This window comes from Arvicola amphibius, chromosome 11 (genome assembly GCF_903992535.2).
Source record: "Arvicola amphibius chromosome 11, mArvAmp1.2, whole genome shotgun sequence".
In the NCBI taxonomy this organism is placed as follows: Eukaryota; Metazoa; Chordata; class Mammalia; order Rodentia; family Cricetidae; genus Arvicola; species Arvicola amphibius.
Window position 1 is genome coordinate 10,406,199 of NC_052057.2, and position 17,706 is coordinate 10,423,904.

Consider the following 17,706-nt stretch of genomic DNA (forward strand, 5'->3'; position numbering starts at 1 on the left):
AACCATTAATTAATACCCATCAAACCATCATCTAATAAGGTATTTCTCTTGTAAAATTTGTTATAAATTGTAGCTTATGAAGTTTTGTTCAAAATTCACATGATCTCTAAGATTTTTGCTGCAACTTTCACTCACAAAATAGATCATTTTAGCCTCTAGAGTTTTTGAATAGTCATATCTAGTTTGATCTTTGTCTATAATTTTTGTTCTTGTCTTCTTCATATAAAAAGGTTCTTGTCATGGTACTATGCATTTTCACGTCTTTTTGTTGTATTATATTAGATTTTGAAAAAAATATATATATATTTGAGATTAAAATGTAACTAGATTACATCCCCCTATCCTTTTCTCTATCCCAAGAGCCCCAATCTCTTTCCAACTCAGGGCAGCTTTGTTTTTCACTGTTGTTATAGATATAAATTCCCACAGCTCTGTTTGCTTAGAAATTAATATATATATAAATATTCATAATCAATTGTGTCTTACTGATAAAAAATTTACATTTCCGCAAAAATTCCTTTCTTTCCCTAGATGGCGAAGAGGAAATTCAGCGGGTTAGAGATCACTCTGATTGTCCTCTTTATCATCGTGACAATAATAGCTATTGCTCTAGTTATTGTCTTAGCAACAAACGTGCCTGCTGTGGACGGTAAGCAGAAAAGGGAAGTTTTCGGGGAATGTGACTACAGTAGCTGTGTGTTAACTGCTGTTATTGGTGCCTGGGAGAGGGAAGCAATGAACTAACTTTCTCAAGTTACAAGTTGCCTTCTTGCTTCCATAAGATGTAATAAGACCAAAGTAATGTCCCCTGGTCAATGAATAAATGAAGGAAATCAAAAGTAGCTTTTGAGTAATTTATGAAAAGTGACACGAAACGTGAAGAGCTCAGTGTATATTCCAAAATACTATAACATTTTCAGCCCACCGGAGTCTGATGTTTGTAGTAAGAGACCTGGGCACTTTTCCATAAGTGGACTTTCCAGCATGAGGTAAAGAAGTAAAGCTTTAAAACAGGTGAGATAATTTGCTGGTGGGATCTCCTCCACTTCACCCCATCTCATCACTCAGTTTTGAGGATGCCAAGATTTTTTATTTGGTTTTCAAAAACTTCAACAATGCATGGATGTTATAGACAGAATTCTCTTTGTCCTTGCTATAACCGATGAAACAGAGAGTACAGGACTAAGTACAAAGATGGCGACTTGAAGCTTTGACTTTCTATTCTGGTTTTCCTAACTTAATCACATTGCCATTTTCTGTTGGTCAAATATCAGAAAAGGATGTTATACATCGTACTTCAGCCAAACACTTGTTACAGATCTGACCAATGTCATTATCATATCTTCTCCCTAGTGTTGACAGCTTTATAAAGACAATATTCATCTCTACTAGATATGAGACCATGCACACAATTGTAAATATTATTTAAACCTTTTGCTTTACTGACAAATGCTTGAATTTATAGGTCTTCTAGAATCAGAATTGATTTCATTTTAATTAGGTATAAAATAAATCCATTCATTTGTTAAACAAATTATTAATCACTTGAGAAGTACATAAAATAATTTTCATATTTTCTTCCAGTAGTAACTCCAACTGGTCTTGGAAAGTGCCCCACCGAGCAAGATGATTCTATCAATGAGAGAATAAACTGCATCCCAGATCAAACTCCAACACAGGTCTGCCAAAATTGTTCTGGATGATTTTAGAAATATATACACCATTATGTGCAGATAACTGTTCAATATAAGCTAATTCATATTGTTAAAGATCTAAACAAAAACCTTAGTTATGCTACCATTATTTTTCTGTATAAATACATGAAAGTATATATATTAATAAGTCTGTTTTCAATTCTTTTGTTCAATTCAAATTAAGAGGTTAATATCCATTCTTACTTGCCAAACTATTGTTGATATTATACATCCTCAAGAAAGTTTCATTGCGTGTCCCTGCTTCTTAATGTATAATCACTGATAGTACAGGGCCCTTGAATAACACTTGAGAACTGTTTAAACTACATTGTTTGTAGTGGTGGCATTAAGAAATATTTCACACCAAGAAGTGGTAGTAAACACATTTAATCCCAACACTTGGAAAGCAGAGTTTCCCAATTGGATATCTGTCAGTTTGAGGCCAGTCAGGTCTACAGAGCAAGCTCCAGGACTCACTCCATAATTACTGAGAAATCCTATCTCAAAAACCCCCCAAAAGGAAGAATTTCTAGAAAAATTAAATACTATTCACTTTCTAAATATATTTATATGTTATTCTATGACTATTAGTAGAGAAGCTGGTTAGATTCATGTAATCATACAATGACTCAGACTTTTTAATTCATAAAATTTGTGAAAAGTCAGTAAGTATATGCCTTTTATATCCATATTTGACAATTTCTCTAATATTTGTGTTTGAATCTCACTTCAACATTCCATATCAAACAAAATAATAAAATATTGACAAACCTTTAATTTACACAGGATTTTATTTTTATGTTATCAGAAACTAAATAGATAAATGATGTATTAATCATAATAGTGTACTTATATTACTATCTCCTATTGCTCACCAGTGAAGCAGCTAAATAGATCAGTGATTACTGTTACAGATAAAAGAAAGTTGATATTCTGATTACTATTCTCAATACTTGATTGAAGATTAACACAATCCTTTTAGGAAGCATATTGGTCTTCTAAGAAAGTACCATATAAAGAGGCATTGATTTAGCTTTGATGCAATCTTTAGTTCTTTATTGTTATTCAATCCATTAAGTTGCTTAAGAATATTTTTATTTTCATGAGCTTAGTAATGAACTAATAGTAATAAAACTAAGCTAATGAAGTAAACTCTACTTCAGCAAATATATTTGCATTTGTCATTAAAAAAGACAAAATGGGTCCAACATATGTTTCATGGCTGTAATTCCAGCTACGAGAGAACCTGAGTTAAGATAATCATAAGTCTGAGGTGAGCCTGGGTAAATTAGCCAAGAATAGAAATCCATGTCTTCAATACACCCCAGTGGGATTGTGCTTACATAGCATTGTAATGTCTGGGCTTATCCAAAGTACAGGAAATGAAGTTGAGGTAGAAGGAGACAGCAACAGAGAGTTTCTTGACATTTTGATAAAAAAAATAAACTCAAGCTTAGTTAAAATAGTTTAAAAGAATTACATTAATAAAATAACTCTCCCTCATTAAACTTTAGACATAATTGGAAATTTGAAGAGCTCCTCAAGGCTAAATGAGTATGTCAGAGGAGTTCTGCAAGTGGGTGCAAAGTTCAGGCTTAGCTCATGTTCGATAAACTCAGTAGGCATTAGTCATTAACTAGTATAATAAATGATTTTAATTAGATAATTTTAAAAGGGATTTTTTATATAAAATGCTGATAAAGCAAATGATGGATAAATAAAAAATAAAATGCGCTAGAAATCAAGAATATGGGCTGAGTATTCTTCCTTCTTTCTCTCACTTAAATTATAATATACTTTATAAGTGTAATGATTATTCAAAACTTGTTATGTGAATTTTTTATAATGTTACTTTTAACTATGTGTTTACAATAATATTTTCTCAGTAATACCTTGTAAAATCCTGAAGACACTTGAACTGTAGTTTTCCACTTTCTTTAGTGACAATATAAAACAGTAGTTTATTAACTTAAAGTATATATTTGAATCTCTAAATATAAAATTAGCATTTGAAGATATATATTTTAGTCCATACAAGACATCTAAGATTGAGTTAGTCAAAATGATAATTTTATGTTAATTTCCATCAGTTTTTTCATTATAAATATTCATTTGGGTTTATATATTTGAAGATATATCATAATTGATAATACTTAAATTTAAAATATGAAACACATTGTGTATACAAGGCATACATACTTATTGCTCAATAATGCAAGGTACAGAAGAGTAACAATGGTAACTTAACAGCTGTATTATATTGTCATTCAGTATTTTAGTTAGCTTAGGCTGTCATAACAAATATCTCAAAATTGACAGCTTTCTGCACTTATTTCTCACAGCTCTGGAGACTAGTTGTCGGAGACAAAGTAGTCATTTTCTCTAGTTTATAGTGAGGACTTTGAATTTTCTTAAGTATATATGCTTATTTTAACATTCCCATTCCTTACTTTTTTCCTACCAACAACATTCATTCCCCTGCCATTTTCACATTCATGCCTTCTTTTTCTTTAATTGCTACATATATAACTAATTGAATAAATACATCCTCCTGGATCCATTTAGAGTTGCTTGTCTCTGTATGTTTTCAGAGCTAACTGTTTGGTATTAGATAACCAATTAAGGGTCTTATCCTTTAGAAAGACTCACTGCCCCTCGGTCAGCAGTTTCTGACTGACTGTAACTCTTCATCTAGGAGTGGGACCTTGTGAGACTTTTTGCCATCCAAACTGGCATATCTACTACTTGTATTATATTCTTCTCTTGTGGGGGGTAACCATATTGGCCAGATACCATGGGTGTGTCTTGCCTGTCATATTTAGAAGACACTGTGCCACAGTAGAGATCTTGTTCTTCTTGAATCTTAGTTGTAAGGGTTGGACTGTACATATATCATTTGGAGCTAGGCAACCCACCATTATTTTGATAAGAGATGGCTTCCTGTAATGGTCTCTGTCTGCTGAGAAAAGACAATTCATCAGAAGCAAATGATCTACCTGCCTGGGGGTTATCTAGAGAGGACTTACTAATATTTCTTTAGATAGAGTTTCTTGCCATTTCCTTTTTTTTTTTTTGAGATAGGGTTTCCCTGTAGTTTCTAGAGCCTGTCCTGGAACTAGCTCTTGTAGACCAGGCTGGCTTCGAACTCAGAGATCCGCCTGCCTCTGCCTCCCGAGTGCTGGGATTAAAGGCGTGCTCCACCACCGCCCGGCTATTTCTTGCCATTTTCAAGGAACATTTCTTAATATGCACACCAGAAGGAAGAAGCTGGTTTTATAAAGACACCAATATTCTTGAATGAGGCTCCATGTTATGACTTTATTGCAACCCCTATTCTTCCTTAAAAGTGTTATTGCCAAATGAACTAATATGAAAAGGCCTTCCTACAACATTTAAATTTGAGAACATAATTTGGTTGATACCAGTGTTTCAACTAAGTATCACATAAGTATGCCATAGAATTCTGGTTAAAGTATGTACATGTACTCGAGCCACATAATTAGATAAGAACTGAGAATTTTTTGCAATCATATTTATGGGATTTTACTGAAATCATGACTGCTCATGGATTGTCAATGTTTTTTAACCTTCTGTCTTTCAAACAAATCAGAAAGAAACATGAAATTAGAGAGGTAAATAAAAGTATTGAAAGATTTAAATAACAGAAAGAGCAGCTAAACAAATAAAGAAATATTAAATTCCACAAAAAACATAATTAATAACAATTACCTTTAATGTTCTTATTGTTTTTAAAATAACACTATAATGTATGTATGTGGTTAGTTACATTGTGCTTGCCAAGGATTTGTGTGAACTTGAAGAGTCCTAAACTGTATGTTATTTTGCAAAAGTGTTTTTAAAGATTAGTTTAGTTTCGACTGTTGACTTTATATGGAGAATCTATGCAGAGTGACAGGTGGAACAAAATTGAGTAAAGATTAGAGCCAAGGATTGTCAGTACTTCCCAGAGTCACTGGAAGTCTTGGAAAAAAGGAAGATTCTCCTCAGCACCCTCAGAGGAAGCACGGCTACATGGACACCTTAATTTAGGGGTCCAACCAGCAGTGCTTTGAAGGAATTTATTGCTGTCACCTTTAGTCACCTTTCATTTCATGGTTTTTTATGGCAGCCACAGAAAAGTAGTAATAGAGTACCTGTTAAGAAATTCGCTATAATTCCATTTTACTAATTTTTCACTTTATAAAAATATTCTTATGATGTGCTTGGCTTTTGTTTTTTTTCAAGCATTACCTCAAACCTTTTCAGATTTTTCCATCTTTGTCTGGTTCTATTTTTTGTTTGCAATTAGAATAAAACACCTTCGTCTGCTATAACGGTCATTGTTTTAATCATTTTACAGCATATATAACTTTGTGTCGTTAAGGATCTTTCAATAGGTTCTATAACTAGAGATAAAATCGTTTAAATAAAGGCTTACATATTTGATATTATGAGAAGTATCAACTGATTTTTTTGCACTATTGTGTGTAACGTTTAAATGTGTGTGTGTTTTTCCATGGAGCCATTTTTTTTTTTTTTTTTTTTTTTTTTTTTTTGGTTTTTCGAGACAGGGTTTCCCTGTAGTTTCTAGAGCCTGTCCTGAAACTAGCTCTTGTAGACCAGGCTGGCCTCGAACTCAGAGATCTGCCTGCCTCTGCCTCCCGAGTGTTGGGATTAAAGGCGGCTCCATGGAGCCATTTTAATGTGATATGAAGATAGGAATTTGATGTATACTTTCAGTTGAATAGCATGCAGCACTTGAAATACTGTTTTCTCAAAAAAATTATGTAACTATTATACCAGTATTTATTTTGCAAAAATGTTTCATAATTGAAAATATCACTTTTCAATTATGCTCAATGTTACCACACCATTCAACATTTTAAGTATGCTTGCACTCATGGTTTTTTCTAATTTATATGTTTTTCTCATGTAGTTAGTAAAATCACTGTAAGTCAACATTTTGTAATGTTTATTAAATTATAGTAATTTGTTCTGACTTTAATATTACTCAGCTACCAAGATATTTAACTAATTAATGGCTGACAACTTGTTATAAAACTTTGGGCTGGGACTGCGATGCAGGAGCAGTAATCTAGCACGTACAAGATCCTGCTTGTAAGCCCTAGTCATTGCTATAAGTTACATGGGCTTGAACTAAATCTAAATTTTCATTTATGTAAATTCACCTGACTTTGATGTCTTGTAAACACAACATAAGTATTCAGATTCTTTTTCACTAGTATAATGATGAAGGGAAAAACATAATTATGAGAGGGTAAAAAAGTTTTAAAACGTGCTTACTGAAACTGGTAATAGTAAACAAGATACTAGTCCATCTTATTACAATGCCATTCATGTTATTCATTGAAAATATTTTCCCAGGCAAAATGTGCAGAGCGTGGCTGTTGCTGGCGCCCATGGAACAGCTCGGTCATTCCCTGGTGCTTCTTCGCAAACAACCATGGCTATAGTGCTGGGTCCATAAACATAAAAGGTTCAGGTAAGGAGTGTCCCTGTCATGATAGTTCAGTGCATGTTCTGAGTAGAAAGAGTCTATTTTAGTTTTTCATAAAAATAGTATCTTCAATAGAATTCCAAAAATACACACAGCAAAATTTTTCAATATTATATTAAGATATTTGTCATGGTTTTATCATGCAATATAAAAAAGAAAGAGTTATTTGTGATACTATTAGAAAAATATTAAAATAGATAAATTAGTAATAAATGTTAATATTTATAACTATTCCAAACGTATGTGCTTCCCTTCATTCTGTTTAAGGACATGAAGCTACACTGAGCAGGATCGCTTCTCCTACTCTGTTTGGTAATGACATCACACGTGTCCTCCTCACAACTCAGAGACAAACCCCAAATCGTTTTCGGTTCAAGGTTTGACTTTTACTATTTCTAAAAAATTATTTCTGTTTATTTCATATGTGCAAATTCTGTCTGTCTCTCTGTATGTGTGTTCACATGGGAGCAGTGCCCGTGGAGGCCCGAAGAGGCCAATAGATCTCCTAAAACGGAAGTTATAGATGGTTATGAGGCACTGTGAATATGCAGGCAATTCAACTCAGGCCCTCTGTAAGAGCTACATGGCATATTAACAAGAGAGTCATCTCTCCAGCCTTTGCTTTTAAATATTTCTAGAAAGATTTTGACATAAAGTATACTTGAAGAACATGCTCTTTTCCTTACCATGTGTTGTCCACCATGAGAAATGTTTATCTCCAAAAGATGACTACCAAACTATTTACCCTTTTAGGTGTCATTCTCCCATTGAAGACAATTTCAATAATAAAAGTTTCTTCTGTAGTTATCTTTCAAGAATTCAAGTAACATAGTCTCTTTAAAATACTTACATTAGAGCCGGGCGGTGGTGGTGCACACCTTTAATCCCAGCACTCGGGAGGCAGAGGCAGGCGGATCTCTGTGAGTTCGAGACCAGCCTGGTCTACAAGAGCTAGTTCCAGGACAGGATCCAAAGCCACAGAGAAACCCTGTCTCGAAAAACCAAAAAAAATAAAAAATAAAAAATAAAAAATAAAAAAAAATACTTACATTATTGTCTTCAGAAGAATTTGTGCCCAATAAATGTTTGTATTAAAAAAGACATGTAAGACGGACAGTGGTGGTGCACGCCTTTAATCCCAGCACTCGGGAGGCAGAGGCAGACGGATCTCTGTGAGTTCGAGGCCAGCCTGGTCTACAAGAGCTAGTTCCAGAACAGGCTCCAAAGCCACAGAGAAACCCTGTCTCGAAAAACAAAACAAAACAAAAAACCAAACAAATAAAAAAGACATGTATAGTCTCTGTAGGATTGTTATTTAAAGCATTTTTATCATTTGTCTACTTTGTTTGTATAGATGTATTGTCTTTGTGAATGTTTTTGCACTATGGGTATGCCCAACACTTACTGAAGCCAGGAATGGTTATCCAACCCTGGAAAGGGAGTTACAGATATCTGTTAACAACCATGTGGGTCCTGGAAATTGATTCTGGGTTCTCACTCTAGCAGCACAATAAGTGTTCTTACCCTCTGAGAGATCTCTCCAGGACGTTAATTCAAAATTTGAGTTGATAGAAGTTAATAGTGCTTTGTGAATTCAATGGCTAAAGCTTCATTCTTGAGTTTAAAGAGACTGCTGGTTTATAGAAGGGGGTTAGTCGTGGATGTATGCACTCACATACACACGTATAATCTGTAGAAGAAAATGATGATTATGCAAATTTTTAGGAAAACATTCAAAAATTTAACAGACTTAAATTATTTATATGCTATGTCAGTTTTACGCTGAAAAAGAGACCCCATGTGAATGAATATGCTGAAAAATGATATATTACCACAGTGTATGTCAAACATATCATTAAAGGTGGTTTTGTATATAGTGTTTTAGAGACAAAGGTTCTCTGTTTAGTTGTCCTCCTTTCTGTCCTGGAACTCACGTTGTAGACCAGGATAGCCTTGAGAAATCTGCACACCTCTACCTCCTGAATGCTCGGGTTAAATACATGAACCACCTTACCCAGCTATTTTAAAACACTTTATTCACTGTGGCAAAAACTGGAATAAAATGAGCAGTCAATGAACAGATGAATATATATATAATTATATATATAATTATATATCTGTATATACATATAAAATTTTAATATAATAGTACACACACACAAACACACACACACACACACACACACACACATATATATATATATATATATATATATATAGTATGCTATTCCATTCTAGAGAAAATATAATCACAAAATTTAAAAGAATAATGGGTGGAATAAGTACTGAACAGAAGTAATAAACAGAGATATGAAAGAGAATATATAACTATATGTTTTCTAGTTCTAATTCTTTCAAGATGTGGATACATGCATAGAAAATATTCTGTCCTGCGAGCTTAAAATCCAACGAAAACCTTCACAGCTTCTGTCTTAATGGCTATTTATAGTCTAGAGATTCATTGAGATGTATAGATTTAGGGTATGGTTAATTTCACTGTGTGATTTTTTTCATTTGTTGGGTTTTTAATTTATTGGAAAAATTATTTGTTTAAAAAATTAAAATTAAAAATATTCAGTTTTCATTGGAATATCTATAGATATAGATACTTAATGTACTTAAAATAATAAACTTTAAAGGGTAGTTTTAAATTATACTTAGTGACAATATCTTTCTTACATTATCAATAAATATATTTATCCAACCATATAGAAAACGTCTTAACCAATTAAGTATAATTAATTCTTAGGAATTTGTATGGTTTATCCATGTAAAATCATTCAAATGTTACATTTATATTGTGGTATTAAATTATGTGTGTGTGTGTGTGTGTGTGTTTGTGTGTGTGTGTATGTATACTGCTTGCATGCAGTAAATCAGAGGTGGGAGAAGCTCTATAACTTACTGTTTATGTATAAAATCTTGACAGATTACAGATCCAAATAATAGAAGATATGAAGTTCCACATCAGTTTGTACAAGATGTTCCTGGAATCTCAGCTGACAATGCACTTTATAATGTTCAATTCACTGAAGACCCGTTCAGCATCAAAGTGATCAGGAAAAGCAACAACAGAGTCTTGTAAGTGATAATTTCATTTTGTCTTTACATCCATTCAAATAGGTGGCCAATTTTATTCTGTTGCCAGAGAATACAAACTTCTTTTAAATAGGAAAAAGTGAGGATACAGGTAACATTGAATAGTGCTGAAAGTCAAATCTTATCAATTTACTTTAACTAAATAGATTTGGACCTTTTTACATTTTACAATTTGCTTTGTGGTATTTCCTAAAATTCTAAGCCGAGAAGTCCAATACAGAAAGAGAAATACTTTACTGAATTAATTACATGTGAACTCTAGACAATTCTAACCATAAAATTGAGTAACACAATTTTTCTCAAGTTGGATAAATGGAAGAAGATATGGAGACTTTTGATAATGAGTGAGAAATGAAGAATATGTTTTCAAAATTTTGACATGATATCTTTTATTGAATTTCAAAACCCTGATTTTGAAATTAATTTTATCATGAATGAAATCAGTAGAGTGATGCAGTACCAAACGCAAAAAACACAGTTCGAACCTGGGTTATAGTCTTTGAGAACATGACTTGCTTTATTTATTTATGTATACATCTATTATGTATTTCTATGTAAGTTGCTTCTGGAAAGCATGAGTTTTAGTGGTAGTGCTATTCTGAGACCTGAAGAGGACTAGAGAGGAGAATGCCTGTGAGAAACTGTATTGATGGAAACAAAGTTATGATGATACCATAAACAAGTTCTATTTGTGGAACATTTGATTTTTCAATAATGACTGCAGCTGAAGGCTGATGCTCTAGAAATTAAGTCTCTTGGATGATGTCTACCTTTAACTAAAAGGAGGAAATATTTCTTCTGTACACAAACCATTTCTTTTTATTTTGTGGTACAGGTTTGATACCAGTATTGGTCCACTGGTGTACTCCAACCAGTATCTGCAGATTTCAACAAAACTTCCAAGTGAATATATTTATGGCTTTGGGGAGCATATTCATAAGAGATTTCGCCATGATTTATATTGGAAAACGTGGCCAATCTTTACTCGAGATGAACTTCCTGGTGATGTATGAGATTTTCCTGGCTTTATACATTAAATCATTACAGGGGAAAAGCTAACACATTTATGGCATTTGACAATACTATTTTTTTTTTTTTTTTTTTTTTTTTTTTTTTTTTTTTTTTTTTTTTTGGTTTTTCGAGACAGGGTTTCCCTGTAGTTTCTAGAGCCTGTCCTGGAACTAGCTCTTGTAGACCAGGCTGGCTTCGAACTCAGAGATCCGCCTGCCTCTGCCTCCCGAGTGCTGGGATTAAAGGCGTGCGCCACCACCGCCCGGCTTGACAATACTATTTATATAAAATAGTTTCTTACTATTTATATAAAATAGTTTTTTTACTATTTATATAAAGTGGTTTCTATATAAAACCAGTAAGACTTTCTTTTCGCCATCATTTTTAGGACTCATCTGCACAATCTCATGCTCTCATCTTCTCTTAACAAACACACTGCAGTATCTAAGACAGACAGCTTTCTGTGTGTCTTGTAGGAAAAAAAAATGGATCCAGTTGAATGTATATATTTGAATGGCTTATTCAAATATATTTAATTTTTTTTTCCTTTCTCATGGTTTATTTTTTTTTATATTTAAAAATTTCCATCTCCTTCCCTCCTCCTCCCCCTCCCTCCGCTCCTCCTCCCCCTTCCCGCCCCTTCTTCTCCCCCTTCCCTCCACCCATACCTCCCCTCCCTCCCTCTCAAGGCCAAGGAGCCATCAGGGTTCCCCACTCTATGCTAAGTCCAAGGTCCTCCCAACTCCCCCCAGGTCCAGGAAGGTGATCGACCAAGCTGAGAAAGCTCCCACAGAGCCCGTCCATGCAGAAGAATCAGAGCCCAGCGCCAATGTCAAATATATTTAATTTTAATAAGGCAAAGAGAAGCAAGTGATCTATTAATACATGTTAATGTCTCTTTTGCAAATACAAAATTATTTACTGATGTACATTATATTATTTATATGCTATAATCCCTTATGTAATATATAGTAAGGGAAATTAGTATAGAGCTATAGGAGAACAAATTGTAAAAGTAAGCAAGTTTTAAGTAAATCCATTTCAGCATATTTTTTTCTTCACTTTAGATTCAGTTCAATATTTAATCTTTGAACTTCATCTTTCAGAATAACCATAATCTCTACGGGCATCAGACATTCTTCATTGGCATTGAAGATAACACTGGGAAGTCTTACGGTGTTTTTCTCATGAACAGCAATGCAATGGGTAAAAATAATTTATTTGACGTTTACGTGAAATTTATCTTGACATGTTCAACTACTCTTTTGATTCCCGCCATAGATGTTTGACTTCAAAATAAACAACTTTGTAAATAGAGACAGCATGTGAAATTTTATGGAAAGGTTGTAAAATTAGGTTTTAATTGTGAATGTTCCTGTTTGGGAAAGCATACATTGTGTTGTGACACAATTGTTCAGCAAAGGAAGTCATTTCCGTAATTATCCAGTCAATTCTTTGTACAATGTTAAGTTAAAGAATTAGGATTTCTTTTAGAAATTAATGTGTGGTTATACGATGATTCAATCAATCTTAAATTACAATAATTAATTGAGATATGAATTTAGCAAGATGCTTGATCTTGCTAGGAGTCTGACCCTTTATGCTCTTCTCTGCATTCTCCAGAGCAGCCATGGCAACTCTGGAAAGGGAAGTCTTGGCTAGCCTGTCACAGACCTTACAAGCAGCATATGCTTTCTCCAATGTTCTTCTTATTTTCAGTAGCTGACTTTCTATTAATAATTGAACATTATGTGCACTGATATGGCTAACAAGATGCTCTTCAATGTGTGTACAGTTGTTTTATCATTATGGACACTACTCAAATTATGTATATTTTGTCCTGTTTCTACTTTGCAGAGGTCTTCATCCAGCCAACTCCAATAATTACTTACAGAGTTACTGGAGGCATACTAGACTTCTATATATTTCTTGGAGACACACCAGAACAAGTAGTTCAACAATACCAAGAGGTTGGTTTCAGACTGAGCTTGTCAATTATTTTCCTACACCAGTTTGCTTTATAAATTGTTTAATAATTTCTTGTTGCATGCATCGGACTTCTTCTCTACATATATGTTTCTTAACAAAATTTAAAGACGTTAGCTGATAATGTTCATTATTTCCATGTATAATGAAATCTGAATTTACGTAAATGTATATTTTTATTTTGATTAATTTTTATGGTGAGATAGCTAACCTCAGAAATCATATTTATTTGGAACATTAGAGATTAAAACTTTATTTAGTCATGATAGTTTTTGATAAAATACATCAAAAGAAATTATAATATTTCGGAGAATAGAAATAGCCAATGAAATTATAGGTCATTCACAGTTTTAATCAAAATAGGAAATGAGTAAATGACAAAAAGCATATTTTTGTGTTATAATTTCTTTTTACTATGCTTTAGTTCTTTTTTTAATTTACTTTTAAAAATTTCATTTACATTCCAATCACAGTTCTCCCTCTCCTCTCCTCCCTCTAAATCCACTTCACATACACTCCTCCCAATGGCTAAGGGCTGGCATGAGAAGTCAACAAAGACTGACACATTAAGGTGGGGTGGGACCAAGGCCTTTCCTCCTGCATTATGACTGACCATGGCATCCCCACATAGGGAATGGGCTCATACAAGCTAGCTTATGCACCAGACATACACTAATTCTTGTCAGTAATTTTCCATAATAGATAAATATACCTTGCGAATGTTATTTTTTCTAGGGGTTTCTTTAACATAAAATACAAAAAAAAAAGATGTGGGACAGAACAAAAACTTGATGTTTTAAGAGACGGTTCTTGGAGATTTTGAGGAGAAAAATAGATTTTAGATGGGAGTCTGTATTTATAGCATATACTTCAGCGAATACTAGAGGAATTGTAGAATAAAGATCACATTAATATTAGTAATTGTAAAGACATTTCTCTTTGTCGAAACTAACTGACTGCCCATCCTCCTCAAGCTCATTGGTCGACCAGCAATGCCTGCATACTGGAGTCTTGGCTTTCAACTGAGTCGCTGGAATTACCAGTCACTAGATGCAGTGAAAGAAGTCGTCAGAAGAAACCGGGAAGCCGGCATTCCATATGTAAGGAGAAGGAAGCTTGCTAGGGATGGGGGATAAAGGACAAGCATCTTAACATAACAGGAAATGACGAAAGTGTCAGGATACTCGAATACATAAAGTATGTTACATTGATGATCTAGAACATTTATAATTATAAAAGTGATACATGGTAAATTCATTCTACATTCTTATATGATGTCCATAGGTTGATTGAATTTATTATTTTTTTTGAAATTATAATATATTTACATCATTCATTACTTTCCTTTCTTCTTTCCAGACCATCCAATTTATACCTTCTTGCTTTTTTCAAATTAATGGCCTCTTCTTATTTGATTCAACATATTTGGAAGATATTATCAGGAGTTTTATCAAAATGAAATATTTGTTGTCAATTTTTAATATAATTTTTGAAAATTCATGAATGAGTGCTGTATTTAGTCATTGGCACCATCTCTCTCAGTCTTCTCATTCCTTCTGTGTTCCCTCCATTTCTCCTCAAATCCATAGCTTCTTATTTAATTATTGCTATGTACATATAAATGTGTATACAAATACATCCTCCTGAGTGTATTGAATGTTCCTATATGTATTTAGCTGACCACGTAGTATTAAACAACCTATTCCAAGGATTGTCCCCGGAGAAGACTGATTTTTCCCTCTCTCGGTTGCCATTTTTCACTAGAAATCTTCACCTAAAGCTTCATCTCATTTCATCTAATTTGGATTTTTGTGAGATTTCGCCCATCGATGCTGATACACCAACTGGCACTGTCATTACGCAGCTCAATCTTAGATGACCATATCGTTAAGATTTCATGGTGTCACATAGAAAGTCACTATCTCACAGCAGATGTCCTGGACCTCTGACTCTTACAATATCCCTACCCATTCTTGTGCAATATTCCCTGAGTCTGTAGGGATTGCACTATGGATGTATCAGTCTGGGTTGGGGACACCAACATCAACTGTCCGAAGCCTTTTCATTAGTTGTGGACTGTTCTAAAGGTCATTACTGGCTCCAAGAAGAGGTTTCTTTGCTTAGGAGTAAAAGGTACACTTATCTGTGGGTATAAGGACTGCAGTTAGCAATTATACACATTTAGGTGTGTGTATATATACATATATATATATATTTAACTATATTAAATATATACTCATAAATTATACACATTTATTTAAATGTGTTAAATAAAATTTTGTTTTTTAAATGTTTTATACACACACACACAGATATGATATGAATGAAACTCACCAATGACAAATTTCAATTAATAGTAGTTTAAGCCTTTTACACATGAAAAAGAGATAATCTAGGGCTAAGAGAGTGATTCAGTAGTAGAATATTCATTAGACTCTAGCTTTTATAACCAACACTAAAGAGAAGAAGCAAACTAAATGAGCCATATGAATGGAAGTAAACAGCTTTATAAAAGTATTATTTCTTCATATAAAATAAATTATACATTAATTTATCATTTTTTTCTTGAAACAATGTCTCTACTCTGTAGTTCAGACTGTCCTTGATTTTAAGGACCTCCTACTTTACCTTCCAAATTTTGATATTAAATTACACTAGATTGCTTCCTATGACCTTGTTGAGTTCCTTGTTACGTTACTTTCTCTCTGTATGAAACAAATGTTTGTGCTTAAAGACTGACATTACAAGAAAGCTCTTTCAACTCTCACTGAAGCTCTCTTTGCTAACTTCCAGGATGCACAAGTCACCGATATTGACTACATGGAAGACAAAAAAGACTTTACTTATGATAGTGTTAACTTCAACGGGCTTCCTGAATTTGCTAAGGATTTACATGACCACGAACAAAAATATATTATCATCCTGGTAAGGATAAATTAGTAAAACATTTTCATTATTATACAATTATACATTAAAATATTGCCTACAGAATCTTACTTCTTTATCAGGACCCTGCAATATCTATAGATCGACGAGCCAATGGAGCAGAATATGCAACATATACGAGGGGTAATGAACAAAATGTTTGGGTGAGTGAGGCAGATGGAACGACACCACTTATTGGAGAGGTAAGTTCTCAAATCCATTAAGTTCAATTGGCTCTGGTTTCCAATTTTGCAAACATTGTTCATATATGTGGTGTGTGTGTGTGTGTGTGTTTGTGTGTGTGTGTGTTTGTGTGTACATGTTTTCTTCTTTGGATTTCAATTATAATTATGCAAGGATATTTTACTCAGATAAACATGCATTAGTCTTTAAAGGAATCTAGTTGTGAAAAGTAGATAGCAGAAGATCATTTAAAGTGAATAGTTAAAATCAAAGCCAATAAACAATAAATCTGATACACTGTCTAATGTCTTACAAAAATTCTGTAAGGTTTGCATAGATAATTTAATATAAAATATTTGCAAGTACAAACTGAGTAACTGTATACTAGGCATTGAGTTCTATGAATTCCTTTTAAACCTCAAAATAACATGCATTTATTGAAATCACTTCAAAGGAAGAAAATTGAAATATAGAAAATTAAAATGAAATTTCAAAGATCACAGAGCCAGTTTTGAAGGAATTCAAAATGTGCCTAGCTGTTAGATAAATGTGTATTTCTATAAGCATCTGTCTATCAGTATATCTGAATGCATATGCATATGAGTTCCGGCTCATATGTGCCAGCAAAGGTCAGAGAATAATGGGGTGTCAGTCCTTGCCTTCTTCCCTGTTTGAGACAGAGTCCTTGTTTGCTGCACTAGCTCGTTCCAGGAACTTGCAAGGATTCTCTTGTCTCCTTCCATCCTACTTTAGGAGTGCTGATATTTCAGACTGCTCTGGGAATCTAAATGCTAATCTCATGCTTATGTGGCAAGCACTTTACTGACATAGCCGCCTGCTCAAGCTGTGATGCATATATTTCGACAGAATAAATATTCTTTTGAGAAGTATACTCATAAGTCTTGTCAATAGCAAACATTGACTCTATACATGGAGTTGGTATTAACTGCTGTAGTTTTAATAAAACTAAAGAAAACTGCAAAAGGAAAGAGCAATTTTCAAATGTGTATTTATTAAACTATTATTTATGACACTGACAAATATCCTACCTATGCTTACTGCAATTAGTAAGCTTAAATTTTTAGGGCAACATTTCTTTCCATGGTTATAGACTCCACAAGTGTCAAACATGACCTTGCTCTTACTACCCAGTAATGTTTTACCATCTTTTCTTAAAACTTGACATTTTGTTCCTGAGCAGATTAGCAAGCAATTGTGTTTATATGGTTTTAAAACTATATATCCTTGTCTTAATTAACAAAATCCTGTTATTTATTAATGCTATTATTG

General features: G+C 33.5%; 1 protein-coding gene across 1 annotated transcript in view; it reads left to right on the forward strand.

Annotated features, from left to right (window-relative positions):
- Positions 1–531: 531 nt before the first annotated feature.
- The window catches only part of Si (sucrase-isomaltase), a 67,203-nt gene continuing 50,028 nt past the window's right edge, over positions 532–17,706 (forward strand). Inside the window, exons 1-12 of the mRNA XM_038347729.1 lie at positions 532–649; positions 1,172–1,174; positions 1,585–1,679; positions 7,080–7,197; positions 7,480–7,589; positions 10,142–10,293; positions 11,147–11,318; positions 12,429–12,528; positions 13,180–13,292; positions 14,283–14,408; positions 16,102–16,233; positions 16,317–16,436. Of these exons, the coding sequence (XP_038203657.1) occupies positions 532–649; positions 1,172–1,174; positions 1,585–1,679; positions 7,080–7,197; positions 7,480–7,589; positions 10,142–10,293; positions 11,147–11,318; positions 12,429–12,528; positions 13,180–13,292; positions 14,283–14,408; positions 16,102–16,233; positions 16,317–16,436 (1,359 nt within the window). The remainder of the gene's footprint in view (positions 650–1,171; positions 1,175–1,584; positions 1,680–7,079; positions 7,198–7,479; positions 7,590–10,141; positions 10,294–11,146; positions 11,319–12,428; positions 12,529–13,179; positions 13,293–14,282; positions 14,409–16,101; positions 16,234–16,316; positions 16,437–17,706) is intronic.